Source organism: Oncorhynchus mykiss, chromosome 25 (genome assembly GCF_057628025.1).
Source record: "Oncorhynchus mykiss isolate SJ-2025 chromosome 25, ASM5762802v1, whole genome shotgun sequence".
NCBI classification, from domain to species: domain Eukaryota; kingdom Metazoa; phylum Chordata; class Actinopteri; order Salmoniformes; family Salmonidae; genus Oncorhynchus; species Oncorhynchus mykiss.
Window position 1 is genome coordinate 80,734,027 of NC_143046.1, and position 20,414 is coordinate 80,754,440.

At 45.3% G+C, this 20,414-nt stretch overlaps 1 protein-coding gene across 3 annotated transcripts in view; it reads right to left on the bottom strand.

Annotated features, from left to right (window-relative positions):
• LOC110505825 (spectrin beta chain, erythrocytic) overlaps window positions 1-20,414 on the bottom strand; it is a 116,335-nt gene that overhangs the window by 49,930 nt on the left and 45,991 nt on the right. For all 3 annotated transcript variants that reach the window (XM_036962964.2, XM_036962963.2, XM_090221264.1), the window contains 13 exons: window positions 10,556-10,659; window positions 10,082-10,162; window positions 8,410-8,525; window positions 8,117-8,229; window positions 7,768-7,955; window positions 7,444-7,561; window positions 6,531-6,689; window positions 5,764-6,066; window positions 4,457-4,607; window positions 2,002-2,141; window positions 1,545-1,748; window positions 1,097-1,372; window positions 378-628 (listed from right to left, as the gene is read on the bottom strand). In XM_036962964.2, coding sequence (XP_036818859.2) covers window positions 378-628; window positions 1,097-1,372; window positions 1,545-1,748; window positions 2,002-2,141; window positions 4,457-4,607; window positions 5,764-6,066; window positions 6,531-6,689; window positions 7,444-7,561; window positions 7,768-7,955; window positions 8,117-8,229; window positions 8,410-8,525; window positions 10,082-10,162; window positions 10,556-10,659 — 2,204 coding nt within the window. The remainder of the gene's footprint in view (window positions 1-377; window positions 629-1,096; window positions 1,373-1,544; window positions 1,749-2,001; window positions 2,142-4,456; window positions 4,608-5,763; window positions 6,067-6,530; window positions 6,690-7,443; window positions 7,562-7,767; window positions 7,956-8,116; window positions 8,230-8,409; window positions 8,526-10,081; window positions 10,163-10,555; window positions 10,660-20,414) is intronic.

Consider the following 20,414-nt stretch of genomic DNA (forward strand, 5'->3'; position numbering starts at 1 on the left):
TGCATGGGAATACTTTGGAGCAGATTTCCAAAATAAAAATCACTTGGAGCTGATTTGGTGGTGTTTTTACAGTCTACATGTCAAACAATTAAAACAAATATTTAAAGAATCTATATTTTTTTACTCTGAAAACATGGGCCAAATTCGGGCCTGCGGGCCACCAGTTGAGGATCACTGCATTAGAGCAAATATACACATATGATTTGTGTCAGATCTCTACAAATGTGGAAGTCGTGCTTAACATTGCAGGGACCCAAACAATATGATACGATCTGATAATCTGTGCAATTTGTCTGCAATGTAAGCAGACTGGTTTGTACGTGTTCTGCACCACTTCCTCTCCAACCTTCATACTGTATCATAACTGTGCTTTGTACCTGTTCTGCACCACTTCCAGATCCTCTAGATTCTCCGGTACGTCCAGCCCCACCAACCAGGTCTCCTTCTGGCCCATCCACAGCTCGCAGGAGTCTGTCTCACTGAAGATGGTGTAGAGGGCCATGGCATCATCCAGCTTCCTCTGCCTCAGGTCACACAGGGACATCAGCTCCATGTACAGGTCTCTGATGTCCTTCAGGCGTCTTTGGATGTCAGGCGTGTTGCGCAGCTCCTCGGGTAGCGCCGCCGCCTGGTCAAGTTCAAGTGTATTTTAAAGTGTATTTGCCGAATACCTACATTGCTGGAGAAATGTAACCACTCTCAAATTCAAAGACAGAGCTGTGGAAGCAAGTACTGACCATCCATGATATCAACATTATAGTTTTAACTATGTTTTAGGCTATACAGTGTTTGTTTACGTTTTACTTTGTTTACAAACATTGGAGTAAAACCAGCTTATATTTTGTACTATATTTCAACTAAGCTCATGAGGCATTTATAAGTTATATTCTTCAAGAATTGATGGGTGCATATCATTCACTTTTAAATCCAAAAACAGATGTAGTAACTGCACCGTTAAGTAGTACAGTAAAACAAACCAAGGTGAGTCCGAAATGGTACCCTACTCCTTACATAGTAAACTACTTGCCCTGGGAATAGGGTGCCGTTTCAGACACATCCCCAATCAGCCATTCTGTCAGTCAGTTCATTCATTCACCTGTTTGGTCAGAGCATCGATGGTGGCTCCGTTCCTGGCGACATCGTTCCGGAGGTCTCGGTGTCTCTTCAGCAGCCTCTGGGTGGTATACTCATCATGGCCCATGTCATCACTAGTCATCTGCCTCTTGGCATCCAGCAGCCAGGCCTTCAGGTCTTCAGCCTCTCCCTGGAACTGAAAGAACCTCTGGGTGTCCTGGAGGTTCTGCCTTCTGAACGCTGCCAGTTCCTCCAGCTGCTGCCACTGACGCCTCACGTCCTCCATGCAATCCCCAACCTAATATATACAATAATAAAATAGATTTCATTTAGAATTTTATCCAAAGCGACTTAAAGTACTGCATGCATACATTTAAGTAACGGGGACACCAGCAGGAATCAAACCCACGACCCTGGCGTTGCAAGTGCCACACTCTACAACCTAAGCCCAGCACCCTCTACCAACTGACCTGGGGTGCCCCAAAGTGTCTGGCCTGGATCATCTTATCACCCTCATCCAGTATCTGCTGCAGGTGTGCACGGCGAGCCCCCAGCTCGTTCTCGAAGGCACTGTGTTTGCTCTGCAGGACCAGCACACTGGTCAGGTCCTTGCCGTAGTCCAGCGAGGAGAAGATATGCTCTTTCTCCTTGATCCAGCTCTCCAGCTCGGCCATCTGAGATAAGACATAATATACTTTATTGTCAATTGTCTCAGATACACTAACGTTTGTATTTTTCCTTTATCCCAAACGCCTTGAGACACACACATACACAGACACACACACAGAGAGAGAGAGAGAGAGAGAGTTTGGAGGACATGGTCCTCTGCAGTGCAGCACCAGTGGAGTACTTTAGGGGTTAAGTCCCTTGCTCAAGGGCACAGCCCTCCAGTTGTGAGCCCTTTTTTCCAGCCTCTCAACTACCTACCTCCCAGAAGAAGTTCCAGAGGCGTCGGGACTGCTCAAGGCGAGCGCGGCGTTGGGCCGCAAGGGCACACAGCTCCTGGTAACACAGGTCCAGGTGCTGCACCCGGTCCTTAATCACCTGGGGGTCACAGGGCTTGTAGCCTGGGAGAGAGAGGGGGGAGGTGGGTAAAAACATGACATGCAGTGATAATGGATCCCCCACTTTCCAATCTCAGGGCGGTCACTCTAACCACAAGAGTTGGATTATACTTTACATTCAAATATATTTTGGGTTACACTTTACATGAAGATATATTTTGGTAACACTACATTAAGATATATTTTGGTAACACTACATGAAGATATATTTTGGTAACACTTTACATGCAGATATATTTTGGTAACACTTTACATGAAGATATATTTTGGTTTACACTTTACATGAAGATATATTTTGGTAACACTTTACATGAAGATCTACAGTATTTTGGGTTACTCTATACATGAAGATATATTTTGGTAACACTTTACATGAAGATATATTTTGGTAACACTACATGAAGATATATTTTGGTAACACTTTACATGAAGATATATTTTGGTAACACTACATGAAGATATATTTTGGTTTACACTTTACATGAAGATATATTTTGGTAACACTACATTAAGATATATTTTGGTTTACACTTTACATGAAGATATATTTTGGTAACACTACATTAAGATGTATTTTGGTTTACACTTTACATGAAGATATATTTTGGTAACACTTTACATGAAGATATATTTTGGTTTACACTTTACATGAAGATATATTTTGGTAACACTACATGAAGATATATTTTGGTTTACACTTTACATGAAGATATATTTTGGTAACACTACACAAAGATATATTTTGGTAACACTACATGAAGATATATTTTGGTAACACTACATGAAGATATATTTTGGTAACACTACACAAAGATATATTTTGGTAACACTACATGAAGATATATTTTGGGTTACACTTTACATGAAGGTCCAGGTGCTGCACCCGGTCCTTAATCACCTGGGGGTCACAGGGCTTGTAGCCTGGGAGAGAGAGGGGGGAGGTGGGTAAAAACATGACATGCAGTGATAATGGATCCCCCACTTTCCAATCTCAGGGCGGTCACTCTAACCACAAGAGTTGGATTATACTTTACATTCAAATATATTTTGGGTTACACTTTACATGAAGATATATTTTGGTAACACTACATTAAGATATATTTTGGTAACACTACATGAAGATATATTTTGGTAACACTTTACATGCAGATATATTTTGGTAACACTTTACATGAAGATATATTTTGGTTTACACTTTACATGAAGATATATTTTGGTAACACTTTACATGAAGATCTACAGTATTTTGGGTTACTCTATACATGAAGATATATTTTGGTAACACTTTACATGAAGATATATTTTGGTAACACTACATGAAGATATATTTTGGTAACACTTTACATGAAGATATATTTTGGTAACTCTACATGAAGATATATTTTGGTTTACACTTTACATGAAGATATATTTTGGTAACACTACATTAAGATATATTTTGGTTTACACTTTACATGAAGATATATTTTGGTAACACTACATTAAGATATATTTTGGTTTACACTTTACATGAAGATATATTTTGGTAACACTTTACATGAAGATATATTTTGGTTTACACTTTACATGAAGATATATTTTGGTAACACTACATGAAGATATATTTTGGTTTACACTTTACATGAAGATATATTTTGGTAACACTACACAAAGATATATTTTGGTAACACTACATGAAGATATATTTTGGTAACACTACATGAAGATATATTTTGGTAACACTACACAAAGATATATTTTGGTAACACTACATGAAGATATATTTTGGTAACACTACATTAAGATATATTTTGGGTTACACTTTACATGAAGATATATTTTGGTAACACTACATGAAGATATATTTTGGTAACACTACATGAAGATATATTTTGGTAACACTACATGAAGATATATTTTGGTAACACTACATGAAGATATATTTTGGGTTACACTTTACATGAAGATATATTTTGGTAACACTACATGAAGATATATTTTGGTAACACTACATGAAGATATATTTTGGTAACACTACATGAAGATATATTTTGGTAACACTACATGAAGATATATTTTGGGTTACACTTTACATGAAGATATATTTTGGTTTACACTTTACATGAAGATATATTTTGGTAACACTACATTAAGATATATTTTGGTTTACACTTTACATGAAGATCTATAGTATTTTGGGTTACACTTTACATGAAGGTATACTTAAAAAAATATTGAATGTAACATCTTTTGTTAGATGATATGTACGGCCCGAGTACATAACAGGTAGCTGAGAGGGACAGTAGACGGTATAGGAATGTTCCTGGCACTTCACTTACTATCTCTATTGGCAAACTTGAGAGCAGCCGCGTTAGAGTCGTGAACTCTTTCTGCCTGCACAGTGATGTCGGCCTCCACCAGAGCATGCTTCTGGAGCAGGTCATCCACCTCCAACAGGTGCTTCCCAAAGTCAGGGGAGAGCAGCCGAGCCTGGGGACATGCCACAGGGTCAGAGGTCAGGGGTGAGGGGTCAGGGGGAGAGGTGGAGGGGGAGGGGAGGTCAGGCACAGAAGTGTGGGGTGGCAAGGAGGTTAGTTGATTGAGATGGGCCAAAACTAGCAAAGGAATGTTGTAGCATAGCTTGCTTGAGCAGGGGGGAAACTATCGGAAAGTATTTCTGCAGTTATACACTGTATGCAAATACACTGAGCATACAAAACATTAAGAACACCTGCTCTTCCCATGACATACTGACCAGTTGAATCCAGGTGAAAGCTATGATCCTTATTGATGTCTCTTGTTAAATCCACTTTAATCAGTGTTAGCTTGCAATGCCAGGGTTGTGGGTTAGCTTGCAACGCCAGGGTTGTGGGTTAGCTTGCAATGCCAGGGTTGTGGGTTAGCTTGCAACGCCAGGGTTGTGGGTTAGCTTGCAACGCCAGGGTTGTGGGTTAGCTTGCAATGCCAGGGTTGTGGGTTTGATTGCAACACCAGGGTTGTTGGTTAGCTTGCAACACCAGGGTTGTTGGTTAGCTTGCAACACCAGGGTTATGGGTTAGCTTGCAACATCAGGGTTGTGGGTTAGCTTGCAACACCAGGGTTGTGGGTCAGCTTGCAACACCAGTGTTGTGGGTTAGCTTGCAACACCAGGGTTATGGGTTAGCTTGCAACACCAGGGTTGTTGGTTAGCTTGCAACACCAGGGTTATGGGTTAGCTTGCAACACCAGTGTTGTGGGTTAGCTTGCAACAGCAGTGTTGTGGGTTAGCTTGCAACACCAGGGTTATGGGTTAGCTTGCAACACCAGGTTTGTGGGTTAGCTTGCAACACCAGGGTTGTTGGTTAGCTTGCAACACCAGGGTTGTTGGTTAGCTTGCAACACCAGGGTTGTGGGTTAGCTTGCAACACCAGGGTTATGGGTTAGCTTGCAACACCAGGGTTAAGGGTTAGCTTGCAACACCAGGGTTATGGGTTAGCTTGCAACACCAGGGTTATGGGTTTGATTGCAGCAGGGGCCAGGTATAGTAAGAGGGGGCCAGGTAAGTACAGTATGCATCACTGTCAATATCTTCCATTTTGTAAGTTCCTTTGGCCATATTGTTATTGTATTATGTGTATTATTAGTATTACTACTATTATCACTGTACCTTCATCCCATCCATCCAGTTGATGATGTACAACATCTCCTGGAAGATCCTCTGCAGGGTGAGGTTCTTGTCCAGTCGTGCCCTGCGAGCTTTCAGCAGCTCCTGTAGGTAATCCCACAGCCTCAGGATGTTGTCCTTACGCACGTCGATGCGCTTGGTGTCGTGGTAACGCTCAGACTCCAGCTCTTTGGAGATGGCTACTATGCCCTGGATGCGTTCCTCGTAGGCAGCGATGTCCGTCTCGATGGCGTCGTGCTTCTTCTTAGCGGCCTCTACCGCCGGCAGGTCGTAGCCGAAGTTGTCCTGAAGGTGGAAGGTAATGCAGATGTGAAGAGACTGTTATATATGTCTATCTTAATATTTGGGGCAGGTAAGTATTCTGACTTGAGATCTGTGCAAGTTTTCACACAAGTATCCCACTGACATCAATTAATGATTTACGCAAAGGTCCAAGTTGCATGCACTTGTCTCAGCTTTGAATTGGCCCCAAAATGAACAGTGGATGTCTGTTTTGTTATGTTTTTATGTGCTGTCTATGTTCAGGTGAATTGCAGCTGTCAGCCAATCAGAATTCAGGGCTCTGACCACCCAGTGTATAATAGTGCACATGTTAAGTCTGATATACCATGGCTGCCAGCCAATCAGCATTTAGGGCTCGAACCACCAAGTGTATAATAGTGGACATGTTACGGGTCTCATATACCACGGCTGTTAGCCAATCAGCATTCAGGGCTCAAACCACCCAGTTCATAATAGCGGACATTTACCTGTGCCACCAGTCTCTGGTTCTCCAGTAGCCAGGTCTCTCTCATGGAAGCCTTCCTGTCGAAGCGTCTGGCCATCTGCTCCAGTTTCTCCTGACGAATCAGCTCGTCTCTCAGGACACGTTCCCTCTCATGCTCAGCCCACTCCAAATGCTCCCAGGCCTGCAGAGGACAACATGGTTGATTACAAACTCAGCAAAAAAAGAAACATCCCCATTTCAGGATGCTGTCTTTCAAAGATAATTCATAAAAATCCAAATAACTTCAAAGATCTTCATTGTAAAGGGTTTAAACACTGTTTCTCATGCTTGTTCAATGAACCATAAACAATTAATGAACATGTACTTGTGGAACGGTCGTTAGAACCCTAACAGCTTACAGACGGTAGGCAATTAAGGTCACAGTTATGACATGACCCTCCAGCATGACAATGCCACCAGCCATACTGCTCGTTCTGTGAGTGATTTCCTGCAAGACAGGAATGTCAGTGTTCTGCCATGGCCAACGAAGAGCCCGGATCTCAATCCCACTGAGCACGTCTGGGACTTGTTGGATTGGAGGGTGAAGGCTAGGGTCATTCCCTCCAGAAATGTCCGGGAACTTGCAGGTGCCTTGGTGGAAGAGTGGGGTAACATCTCACAGCAAGAACTGGCAAATCCGGTGCAGTCCATGAGGAGGAGATGCACAGACAGGGACAGTTTATTTCACTGTCAGCAGGCTACTATAGGGCTTTGTTAGGATTCAGTCATTCTTGTGTCTTTGTTCATGAATAATTCCCCCAGTACTCAATCTACTGCCTCGGTCTTCTCCATTCCTGCATTCTGATGACGCCCCATAGCGTAAGTAAGTTCTGAACCAGCCCACTAGATTAAACTTACCTCCCATTTTAGTATTCCTGCAAGCTTATATTCCTTACCCTGTTGAGATCAGCCACTAGAGCCCCCTCCTTGGGGGTATAGACTCTCTGCTTGTTGGCTCTCATACGACTCTGGATGGTGAACAGCAGCACCTCCAGATTACCTTTCTCCTGGAACCTGGAACATCACAGACAAAACAATAAACGATGTGTCAGAACCAGAACAAGAATGTCTTATTTTAAAAGATGGGGGAAATTCCCAGTTTCGAAGTTACAAGAATCCTGAAGGTTTTCTGGAAAACCTAGATTTTTTTTTCGGGAACGTTTCTGGAATTGTGCAACCCTAGTTGAGCCATAGTAATACGGCAGGTTGATGTGACTGACTTGGGTGGTTTCTCCACTATGCGGTAGGAGTTGAAGGATTGGAGCTGCTGTTGGACCCCGGTCAGAGAGTTTGCCAGTTTACGGTTGTTCAGGATCATGATGGTCTGCTGTATCCATGTCAGCAGGTCTGACGACAGGGTTTCGTACTTGTCAATCATCTTCTCTGTCTCTATGGCATGGTCTAGTACCTAGAGGATGGATACAGAGGGTTAGGTTACTCAAACACTAGGATGTAATACTGTCACATGAAACAATGCATGCACGGATTTACACGCACACACACACACACACACACACACACACACCAGTTACACACACAAACCCAGTGCATTATTTATTCCATCCTCACCTTGCCAACTCTCTTCCCCTCCACCGCTAATGCCTTCATCTTGGAGAAGTAGTGGTAGAAAGCCACAACATATGTGATGATGGACTTCTCATCTGGGTTCTCTGTGAACACATCTGTAATACAGACAGACAGTCAGAACTAGAAGATCACCTTGAGCAGAGGGTTCTGGACTGAAAAGGATTTTCTACTGAGATGTTCCATTGAGTATGCTTTTTAGTCCATGACTTGGCTTAATCTGGGTCCAGGAAACCGATTCTTAGTTCTAGATGAGGGAACAGCACATTGTAACTCACCTTCAGGGTCTAACAGTTTTGTTACTCCAAGCGTCTGCTCTGCTACATTGAAGGCATTCTGAAGGTTATGGGTTGGATTGGACCTCTTCAGGCCACTATAGTCCACCAGGTCTGGCCTTGAGAGAGAGAGACATAACAATGAGGATCAGTTATAGAACCCATTGCCCTTCATGGTTTTGAGGTCTGGGGTCTGCCCACCATTTTTTTAAATGGGACAAACACCAAATTGAGACATTGCATACAGAATTCTGCAAAATTATCCTCAGTGTATTATGATAATACACCAAATAATGAATGCAGAGTAGAATTAGGTCGATACCCGCTAATGATCAACATCCAGAAAAGAGACGTTAAATTCTACAACCACCTAAAAGGAAGCGATTCCCAAACCTTCCATAACAAAGCCGTAATCTACAGAGAAATTAATCTGGAGAACAGCCCCCTAAGCAAGCTGGTCCTGGGGCTAAATTCACAAACACAAACAGACCCCACAAAGACCCAGGACAGCATCACAATTAGACCCAACCAAATCATGAGAAAACAAAAAGATAATTACTTGACCCATTGGAAAAAAAAATACAAAGAAACAGAGGAAACTAGAATGCTATTTGGCCCTGAACAGAGATCACACAGTGGCAGAATATCTGATCACTGTGATTGACCCAAAATTAAGGAAATCTTTGACTATGTACAGACTCAGTGAGCATAGCCTTGCTATTGAGAAAGGCTGCCAAAGTCAGACCTGGCTCTGTGCAGGCCAGTCAAGTTCTTCCCCACTGATCTCGACAGACCATTTCTGTACGGATCTCACTTTGAACCCCAGGGGCATTATCATGCTGAAACAGTTAAGGGCCTTCCCCAAAGTGCTGCCACAAAGTTGGAAGCACAGAATCGCCTACAAAGTCATTGTATCCTGTAGCATTAAGATTTCTTTCACGGAACTAAGTTCGTTCGATTCATCCGTTGGACCACCAGATGGTAAAGCCAGATTCATCACGCCAGAGAACGCGTTTCCACTGCTCCAGAGTCCAATGGCAGCGAGATTTACACCACTTCAGTCGATGCTCGGCATTGTGCATGGTGATCTTAGGCTTGTGTGCAGCTGCTCGGCAATTGAAACACATTTCATGAAGCTCCCGATGAACAGTTCTTGTGCTGCTGTTGCTCCAGAGGCAGTTTGGAACACAGTAGTGAGTGTTGCAACTGAGGACAAATTATATTTACGCGCTACGTGCTTCAGCACTCGGCGGTCTCGTTCTATGAGCTTGTGTGGCCTAACCCTTCGCGGCTGAGCCGTTGTTGCTCCTAGACTTTTTCACTTCAAAATAACAACACTTACAGTTGACCTGGGCAGCTCCAGCATGGCAGAAATTTGACAAACTGACTTGTTGGTAAGGTGGCATCCTATGACGGTGCTACGTTGAAAGTCTCTGAGCTCTTCAGTAAGGCCATTCTACTGCAAATGTTTGTCTATGGAGATTGCATAGCTGTGTGCTTGATTTTATACACTTGTCAGCAACGGGTCTGACTGAAACAGCCGAATCCACTAATTTGAATGTGTCCACATACTTTTGTATATATATATAGTGTATATGGTTCTGTTACAACCAGGTCGTAACCAATGGCATCATTCTAGCACAGCTATTGTGGATGATATGTGATTCTATCTTACCTGTGTTTGTGTATGAGAGCGCTGAACGCCATTCCGTCTTTCCAACTGGTGGTGAAGTTGGTGATGTTTACGTTTGGATATCTGTAGAAACAGGACGGACAAAGAGTCAATGTCACGGACTGACCTCAATCCCAAACGGATCCCAGTAGCTAACAGGACTAATAACATACACTGATCCCTAATGAACCTGGCTCCAAGCAACCCTGATCAGTGATCCTTTTGTGGTTCCAATGTCTCAGTGAGTGAGAGCATGGTGTTGGCAAGATCAGGGCTGTGGGTTCTACTGACCTGACAAAGACTTTTGAAGGCCTATATGTCGAAGTGTTGTATATAGGGGAGGGGGGGAGTAGCAATATTCTGTGTGTGGGCCTCTTATTTCTTTATGTGGGTTCTATTGTCACATGGGCCACCAAGTTTCTCTTTCAATACTGACAGTTTCTGGAAATTGCTTTGGATTAGTCTGTTTTTACTCACCCGGCAGTCTTCATCTGGCACCAGAGTAGCAGAGCGTCCTTGGCTGTGCGGCTCTCCCGTTGAGTCCCGTCTGCCTGTCCCATCTCCACCACAATGTCTTGAATCTGTCGGACAGGGACAGGAGGGACAGAGAGTCAACTACAGTAATGAATATGGAATTTACACTAGACTAGATAGTTCTTACGTGGAGACCAAACAGACATAACACAACCTACATGTTGCCGGACACCAAGACGGTTGTGAAGAGCCACAACAACGCCTATTCAACTCAAATCAAATCGTATTTGTCACGTGCCGAATACCACAGGCTTGTAAGTGAAATGCTCTAAACCAACAAGGCAGCTAAAAAAATGTTATACAAATATTAACTTTAAAAAAATAAAATATTAGACAAAATAAGCAACAAATAGAAAAACATTTGATATCAAATTAAAATATATAAAAAATATGAATAAGAAATAAAATAAATACATATTTAAAGAGCAGCAGTAAAATAACAATAGTGAGGCTATATACAGGGTATTACGGTACAGAGTCCATGTGGAGGCTATATACAGGGGGTACCAGTACAGAGTCAATGTGGAGGCTATATACAGGGGGTACCAGTACAGAGTCCATGTGGAGGCTATATACAGGGTATTACGGTACAGAGTCCATGTGGAGGCTATATACAGGGTATTACGGTACAGAGTCCATGTGGAGGCTATATACAGGGTATTACGGTACAGAGTCAATGTGGAGGCTATATACAGGGTATTACGGTACAGAGTCAATGTGGAGGCTATATACAGGGTATTACGGTACAGAGTCAATGTGGAGGCTATATACAGGGTATTACGGTACAGAGTCAATGTGGAGGCTATATACAGGGTATTACGGTACAGAGTCAATGTGGAGGCTATATACAGGGTATTACGGTACAGAGTCAATGTGGAGGCTATATACAGGGTATTACGGTACAGAGTCAATGTGGAGGCTATATACAGGGTATTACGGTACAGAGTCAATGTGGAGGCTATATACAGGGTATTACGGTACAGAGTCAATGTGGAGGCTATATACAGGGTATTACGGTACAGAGTCAATGTGGAGGCTATATACAGGGTATTACGGTACAGAGTCAATGTGGAGGCTATATACAGGGTATTACGGTACAGAGTCAATGTGGAGGCTATATACAGGGTATTACGGTACAGAGTCAATGTGGAGGCTATATACAGGGTATTACGGTACAGAGTCAATGTGGAGGCTATATACAGGGGGTACTGGTACAGAGTCAATGTGGAGGCTATATACAGGGGGTACCGGTACAGAGTCAATGTGGAGGCTATATACAGGTGGTACCGGTACAGAGTCAATGTGGAGGCTATATAGAGGGTATTACGGTACAGAGTCAATGTGGAGGCTATATACAGGGTATTACGGTACAGAGTCAATGTGGAGGCTATATACAGGGTATTACGGTACAGAGTCAATGTGGAGGCTATATACAGGGTATTACGGTACAGAGTCAATGTGGAGGCTATATAGAGGGTATTACGGTACAGAGTCAATGTGGAGGCTATATACAGGGTATTACGGTACAGAGTCAATGTGGAGGCTATATACAGGGTATTACGGTACAGAGTCAATGTGGAGGCTATATAGAGGGTATTACGGTACAGAGTCAATGTGGAGGCTATATACAGGGTATTACGGTACAGAGTCAATGTGGAGGCTATATACAGGGTATTACGGTACAGAGTCAATGTGGAGGCTATATACAGGGTATTACGGTACAGAGTCAATGTGGAGGCTATATACAGGGTATTACGGTACAGAGTCAATGTGGAGGCTATATACAGGGTATTACGGTACAGAGTCAATGTGGAGGCTATATAGAGGGTATTACGGTACAGAGTCAATGTGGAGGCTATATACAGGGTATTACGGTACAGAGTCAATGTGGAGGCTATATACAGGGGGTACCAGTACAGAGTCAATGTGGAGGCTATATACAGGGGGTAACCGGTACAGAGTCAATGTGGAGGCTATATACAGGGTATTACGGTACAGAGTCAATGTGGAGGCTATATAGAGGGTATTACGGTACAGAGTCAATGTGGAGGCTATATACAGGGGGTAACCGGTACAGAGTCAATGTGGAGGCTATATACAGGTGGTACCGGTACAGAGTCAATGTGGAGGCTATATACAGGGGGTACCGGTACAGAGTCAATGTGGAGGCTATATACAGGGGGTAACCGGTACAGAGTCAATGTGGAGGCTATATACAGGGGGTAACCGGTACAGAGTCAATGTGGAGGCTATATACAGGTGGTACCGGTACAGAGTCAATGTGGAGGCTATATACAGGGGGTACCGGTACAGAGTCAATGTGGAGGCTATATACAGGGTATTACGGTACAGAGTCAATGTGGAGGCTATATACAGGGTATTACGGTACAGAGTCAATGTGGAGGCTATATACAGGGGGTAACCGGTACAGAGTCAATGTGGAGGCTATATACAGGGTATTACGGTACAGAGTCAATGTGGAGGCTATATAGAGGGTATTACGGTACAGAGTCAATGTGGAGGCTATATACAGGGGGTAACCGGTACAGAGTCAATGTGGAGGCTATATACAGGTGGTACCGGTACAGAGTCAATGTGGAGGCTATATACAGGGGGTACCGGTACAGAGTCAATGTGGAGGCTATATACAGGGGGTAACCGGTACAGAGTCAATGTGGAGGCTATATACAGGGGGTAACCGGTACAGAGTCAATGTGGAGGCTATATACAGGTGGTACCGGTACAGAGTCAATGTGGAGGCTATATACAGGGGGTACCGGTACAGAGTCAATGTGGAGGCTATATACAGGGTATTACGGTACAGAGTCAATGTGGAGGCTATATACAGGGTATTACGGTACAGAGTCAATGTGGAGGCTATATACAGGGGGTAACCGGTACAGAGTCAATGTGGAGGCTATATACAGGTGGTACCGGTACAGAGTCAATGTGGAGGCTATATACAGGGGGTACCGGTACAGAGTCAATGTGGAGGCTATATACAGGGGGTAACCGGTACAGAGTCAATGTGGAGGCTATATACAGGGGGTAACCGGTACAGAGTCAATGTGGAGGCTATATACAGGTGGTACCGGTACAGAGTCAATGTGGAGGCTATATACAGGGGCTACCGGTACAGAGTCAATGTGGAGGCTATATACAGGGTATTACGGTACAGAGTCAATGTGGAGGCTATATACAGGGGGTAACCGGTACAGAGTCAATGTGGAGGCTATATACAGGTGGTACCGGTACAGAGTCAATGTGGAGGCTATATACAGGGGGTACCGGTACAGAGTCAATGTGGAGGCTATATACAGGGTATTACGGTACAGAGTCAATGTGGAGGCTATATACAGGGGGTAACCGGTACAGAGTCAATGTGGAGGCTATATACAGGTGGTACCGGTACAGAGTCAATGTGGAGGCTATATACAGGGGGTACCAGTACAGAGTCAATGTGGAGGCTATATACAGGGGGTAACCGGTACAGAGTCAATGTGGAGGCTATATACAGGGGGTAACCGGTACAGAGTCAATGTAGAGGCTATATACAGGGGGGTACCGGTACAGAGTCAATGTGGAGGCTATATACAGGGGGTAACCGGTACAGAGTCAATGTGGAGGCTATATACAGGGGGTACCGATACAGAGTCAATGTAGAGGCTATATACAGGGGGTAACCGGTACAGAGTCAATGTGGAGGCTATATACAGGGATAACCGGTACAGAGTCAATGTGGAGGCTATATACAGGGGGTAACCGGTACAGAGTCAATGTGGAGGCTATATACAGGGGGTAACCGGTACAGAGTCAATGTAGAGGCTATATACAGGGGGGTACCGGTACAGAGTCAATGTGGAGGCTATATACAGGGGGTAACCGGTACAGAGTCAATGTGGAGGCTATATACAGGGGGTACCGATACAGAGTCAATGTAGAGGCTATATACAGGGGGTACCGGTACAGAGTCAATGTGGAGGCTATATACAGGGGGTACCGGTACAGAGTCAATGTGGAGGCTATATACAGGGGGTAACCGGTACAGAGTCAATGTAGAGGCTATATACAGGGGGTAACCGGTACAGAGTCAATGTAGAGGCTATATACAGGGGGTACCGGTACAGAGTCAATGTGGAGGCTATATACAGGGGGTAACCGGTACAGAGTCAATGTGGAGACTATATACAGGGGATACCGGTACAGAGTCAATGTGGAGGCTATATACAGGGGGTACCGGTACAGAGTCAATGTGGAGGCTATATACAGGGGGTAACCGGTACAGAGTCAATGTAGAGGCTATATACAGGGGGTACCGGTACAGAGTCAATGTGGAGGCTATATACAGGGGGTAACCGGTACAGAGTCAATGTGGAGGCTATATACAGGGGGTAACCGGTACAGAGTCAATGTAGAGGCTATATACAGGGGGTACCGGTACAGAGTCAATGTAGAGGCTATATACAGGGGGTACCGGTACAGAGTCAATGTAGAGGCTATATACAGGGGGTACCGGTACAGAGTCAATGTGGAGGCTATATACAGGGGGTACCGGTACAGAGTCAATGTAGAGGCTATATACAGGGGGTACCGGTACAGAGTCAATGTGGAGGCTATATACAGGGGGTACCGGTACAGAGTCAATGTGGAGGCTATATACAGGGGGTACCGGTACAGAGTCAATGTGGAGGCTATATACAGGGGGTACCGGTACAGAGTCAATGTGGAGGCTATATACAGGGGGTAACCGGTACAGAGTCAATGTGGAGGCTATATACAGGGGGTAACCGGTACAGAGTCAATGTGGAGGCTATATACAGGGGGTAACCGGTACAGAGTCAATGTGGAGGCTATATACAGGGGGTAACCGGTACAGAGTCAATGTGGAGGCTATATACAGGGTATTACGGTACAGAGTCAATGTGGAGGCTATATACAGGGGGTAACCGGTACAGAGTCAATGTGGAGGCTATATACAGGGGGTAACCGGTACAGAGTCAATGTGGAGGCTATATACAGGGGATACCGGTACAGAGTCAATGTGGAGGCTATATACAGGGGGTACCGGTACAGAGTCAATGTGGAGGCTATATACAGGGGGTAACCGGTACAGAGTCAATGTGGAGGCTATATACAGGGGGTAACCGGTACAGAGTCAATGTGGAGGCTATATACAGGGGGTAACCGGTACAGAGTCAATGTGGAGGCTATATACAGGGGGTAACCGGTACAGAGTCAATGTGGAGGCTATATACAGGGGGTAACCGGTACAGAGTCAATGTGGAGGCTATATACAGGGTATTACGGTACAGAGTCAATGTGGAGGCTATATACAGGGGGTACCGGTACAGAGTCAATGTGGAGGCTATATACAGGGGGTAACCGGTACAGAGTCAATGTGGAGGCTATATACAGGGGGTAACCGGTACAGAGTCAATGTGGAGGCTATATACAGGGGGTACCGGTACAGAGTCAATGTGGAGGCTATATACAGGGGGTACCGGTACAGAGTCAATGTGGAGGCTATATACAGGGGGTACCGGTACAGAGTCAATGTGGAGGCTATATACAGGGGGTACCGGTACAGAGTCAATGTGGAGGCTATATACAGGGGGTAACCGGTACAGAGTCAATGTGGAGGCTATATACAGGGGATACCGGTACAGAGTCAATGTGGAGGCTATATACAGGGGGTAACCGGTACAGAGTCAATGTGGAGGCTATATACAGGGGGTAACCGGTACAGAGTCAATGTGGAGGCTATATACAGGGGGTAACCGGTACAGAGTCAATGTGGAGGCTATATACAGGGGGTAACCGGTACAGAGTCAATGTGGAGGCTATATACAGGGGGTACCGGTACAGAGTCAATGTGGAGGCTATATACAGGGGGTAACCGGTACAGAGTCAATGTGGAGGCTATATACAGGGGGTACCGGTACAGAGTCAATGTGGAGGCTATATACAGGAGGTACCGGTACAGAGTCAATGTGGAGGCTATATACAGGGGGTACCGGTACAGAGTCAATGTGGAGGCTATATACAGGGGGTAACCGGTACAGAGTCAATGTGGAGGCTATATACAGGGGGTACCGGTACAGAGTCAATGTGGAGGCTATATACAGGGGGTACCGGTACAGAGTCAATGTGGAGGCTATATACAGGGGGTAACCGGTACAGAGTCAATGTGGAGACTATATACAGGGAGGTACCGGTACAGAGTCAATGTGGAGGCTATATACAGGGGGTACCGGTACAGAGTCAATGTGGAGGCTATATACAGGAGGTACCGGTACAGAGTCAATGTGGAGGCTATATACAGGGGGTACCGGTACAGAGTCAATGTGGAGGCTATATACAGGGGGTAACCGGTACAGAGTCAATGTGGAGGCTATATACAGGGGGTACCGGTACAGAGTCAATGTGGAGGCTATATACAGGGGGTACCGGTACAGAGTCAATGTGGAGGCTATATACAGGGGGTAACCGGTACAGAGTCAATGTGGAGGCTATATACAGGGGGTAACCGGTACAGAGTCAATGTGGAGGCTATATACAGGGGGTACCGGTACAGAGTCAATGTGGAGGCTATATACAGGGGGTACCGGTACAGAGTCAATGTGGAGGCTATATACAGGGGGTAACCGGTACAGAGTCAATGTGGAGGCTATATACAGGGGGTACCGGTACAGAGTCAATGTGGAGGCTATATACAGGGGGTACCGGTACAGAGTCAATGTGGAGGCTATATACAGGGGGTAACCGGTACAGAGTCAATGTGGAGGCTATATACAGGGTATTACGGTACAGAGTCAATGTGGAGGCTATATACAGGGTATTACGGTACAGAGTCAATGTGGAGGCTATATACAGGGGGTAACCGGTACAGAGTCAATGTGGAGGCTATATACAGGGGGTAACCGGTACAGAGTCAATGTGGAGGCTATATACAGGGGGTAACCGGTACAGAGTCAATGTGGAGGCTATATACAGGGGGTAACCGGTACAGAGTCAATGTGGAGGCTATATACAGGGGATAACCGGTACAGAGTCAATGTGGAGGCTATATACAGGGGGTACCGGTACAGAGTCAATGTGGAGGCTATATACAGGGGGTACCGGTACAGAGTCAATGTGGAGGCTATATACAGGGGGTAACCGGTACAGAGTCAATGTGGAGGCTATATACAGGGTATTACGGTACAGAGTCAATGTGGAGGCTATATACAGGGTATTACGGTACAGAGTCAATGTGGAGGCTATATACAGGGGGTAACCGGTACAGAGTCAATGTGGAGGCTATATACAGGGGGTAACCGGTACAGAGTCAATGTGGAGGCTATATACAGGGGGTAACCGGTACAGAGTCAATGTGGAGGCTATATACAGGGGGTAACCGGTACAGAGTCAATGTGGAGGCTATATACAGGGGATAACCGGTACAGAGTCAATGTGGAGGCTATATACAGGGGATACCGGTACAGAGTCAATGTGGAGGCTATATACAGGGGGTAACCGGTACAGAGTCAATGTGGAGGCTATATACAGGGGGTAACCGGTACAGAGTCAATGTGGAGGCTATATACAGGGGGTAACCGGTACAGAGTCAATGTGGAGGCTATATACAGGGGGTAACCGGTACAGAGTCAATGTGGAGGCTATATACAGGGGGTAACCGGTACAGAGTCAATGTGGAGGCTATATAGAGGGGGTACCGGTACAGAGTCAATGTGGAGGCTATATACAGGGGGTAACCGGTACAGAGTCAATGTGGAGGCTATATACAGGGGGTAACCGGTACAGAGTCAATGTGGAGGCTATATACAGGGGGTAACCGGTACAGAGTCAATGTGGAGGCTATATACAGGGGGTAACCGGTACAGAGTCAATGTGGAGGCTATATACAGGGGGTAACCGGTACAGAGTCAATGTGGAGGCTATATACAGGGGGTAACCGGTACAGAGTCAATGTGGAGGCTATATACAGGGGGTAACCGGTACAGAGTCAATGTGGAGGCTATATACAGGGGGTAACCGGTACAGAGTCAATGTGGAGGCTATATACAGGGGGTAACCGGTACAGAGTCAATGTGGAGGCTATATACAGGGGGTACCGGTACAGAGTTAATGTGGAGGCTATATACAGGGGGTAACCGGTACAGAGTCAATGTGGAGGCTATATACAGGGAGGTACCGGTACAGAGTCAATGTGGAGGCTATATACAGGGGGTAACCGGTACAGAGTCAATGTGGAGGCTATATAGAGGGGGTAACCGGTACAGAGTCAATGTGGAGACTATATACAGGGGGTAACCGGTACAGAGTCAATGTGGAGGCTATATACAGGGGGTAACCGGTACAGAGTCAATGTGGAGGCTATATACAGGGGGTAACCGGTACAGAGTCAATGTGGAGGCTATATACAGGGGGTAACCGGTACAGAGTCAATGTGGAGGCTATATACAGGGTATTACGGTACAGAGTCAATGTGGAGGCTATATACAGGGGGTACCGGTACAGAGTCAATGTGGAGGCTATATACAGGGGGTAACCGGTACAGAGTCAATGTGGAGGCTATATACAGGGTATTACGGTACAGAGTCAATGTGGAGGCTATATACAGGGGGTACCGGTACAGAGTCAATGTGGAGGCTATATACAGGGGGTAACCGGTACAGAGTCAATGTGGAGGCTATATACAGGGGGTAACCGGTACAGAGTCAATGTGGAGGCTATATACAGGGTATTACGGTACAGAGTCAATGTGGAGGCTATATACAGGGGGTACCGGTACAGAGTCAATGTGGAGGCTATATACAGGGGGTAACCGGTACAGAGTCAATGTGGAGGCTATATACAGGGTATTACGGTACAGAGTCAATGTGGAGGCTATATACAGGGGGTAACCGGTACAGAGTCAATGTGGAGGCTATATACAGGGGGTAACCGGTACAGAGTCAATGTGGAGGCTATATACAGGGGGTAACCGGTACAGAGTCAATGTGGAGGCTATATACAGGGGGTAACCGGTACAGAGTCAATGTGGAGGCTATATACAGGGGGTACCGGTACAGAGTCAATGTGGAGGCTATATACAGGGGGTAACCGGTACAGAGTCAATGTGGAGGCTATATACAGGGGGTAACCGGTACAGAGTCAATGTGGAGGCTATATACAGGGTATTACGGTACAGAGTCAATGTGGAGGCTATATACAGGGGGTACCGGTACAGAGTCAATGTGGAGGCTATATACAGGGGGTAACCGGTACAGAGTCAATGTGGAGGCTATATACAGGGGGTAACCGGTACAGAGTCAATGTGGAGGCTATATACAGGGGGTACCGGTACAGAGTCAATGTGGAGGCTATATACAGGGGGTAACCGGTACAGAGTCAATGTGGAGGCTATATACAGGGGGTACCAGTACAGAGTCAATGTGGAGGCTATATACATGGGGTACCGGTACAGAGTCAATGTGGAGGCTATATACAGGTGGTACCGGTACAGAGTCAATGTGGAGGCTATATACATGGGGTACCGGTACAGAGTCAATGTGGAGGCTATATACAGGGGGTACCAGTACAGAGTCAATGTGGAGGCTATATACAGGTGGTACCGGTACAGAGTCAATGTGGAGGCTATATACAGGGGGTACCAGTACAGAGTCAATGTGGAGGCTATATACAGGGTATTACGGTACAGAGTCAATGTGGAGGCTATATACAGGGGGTACCGGTACAGAGTCAATGTGGAGGCTATATACATGGGGTAACCGGTACAGAGTCAATGTGGAGGCTATAT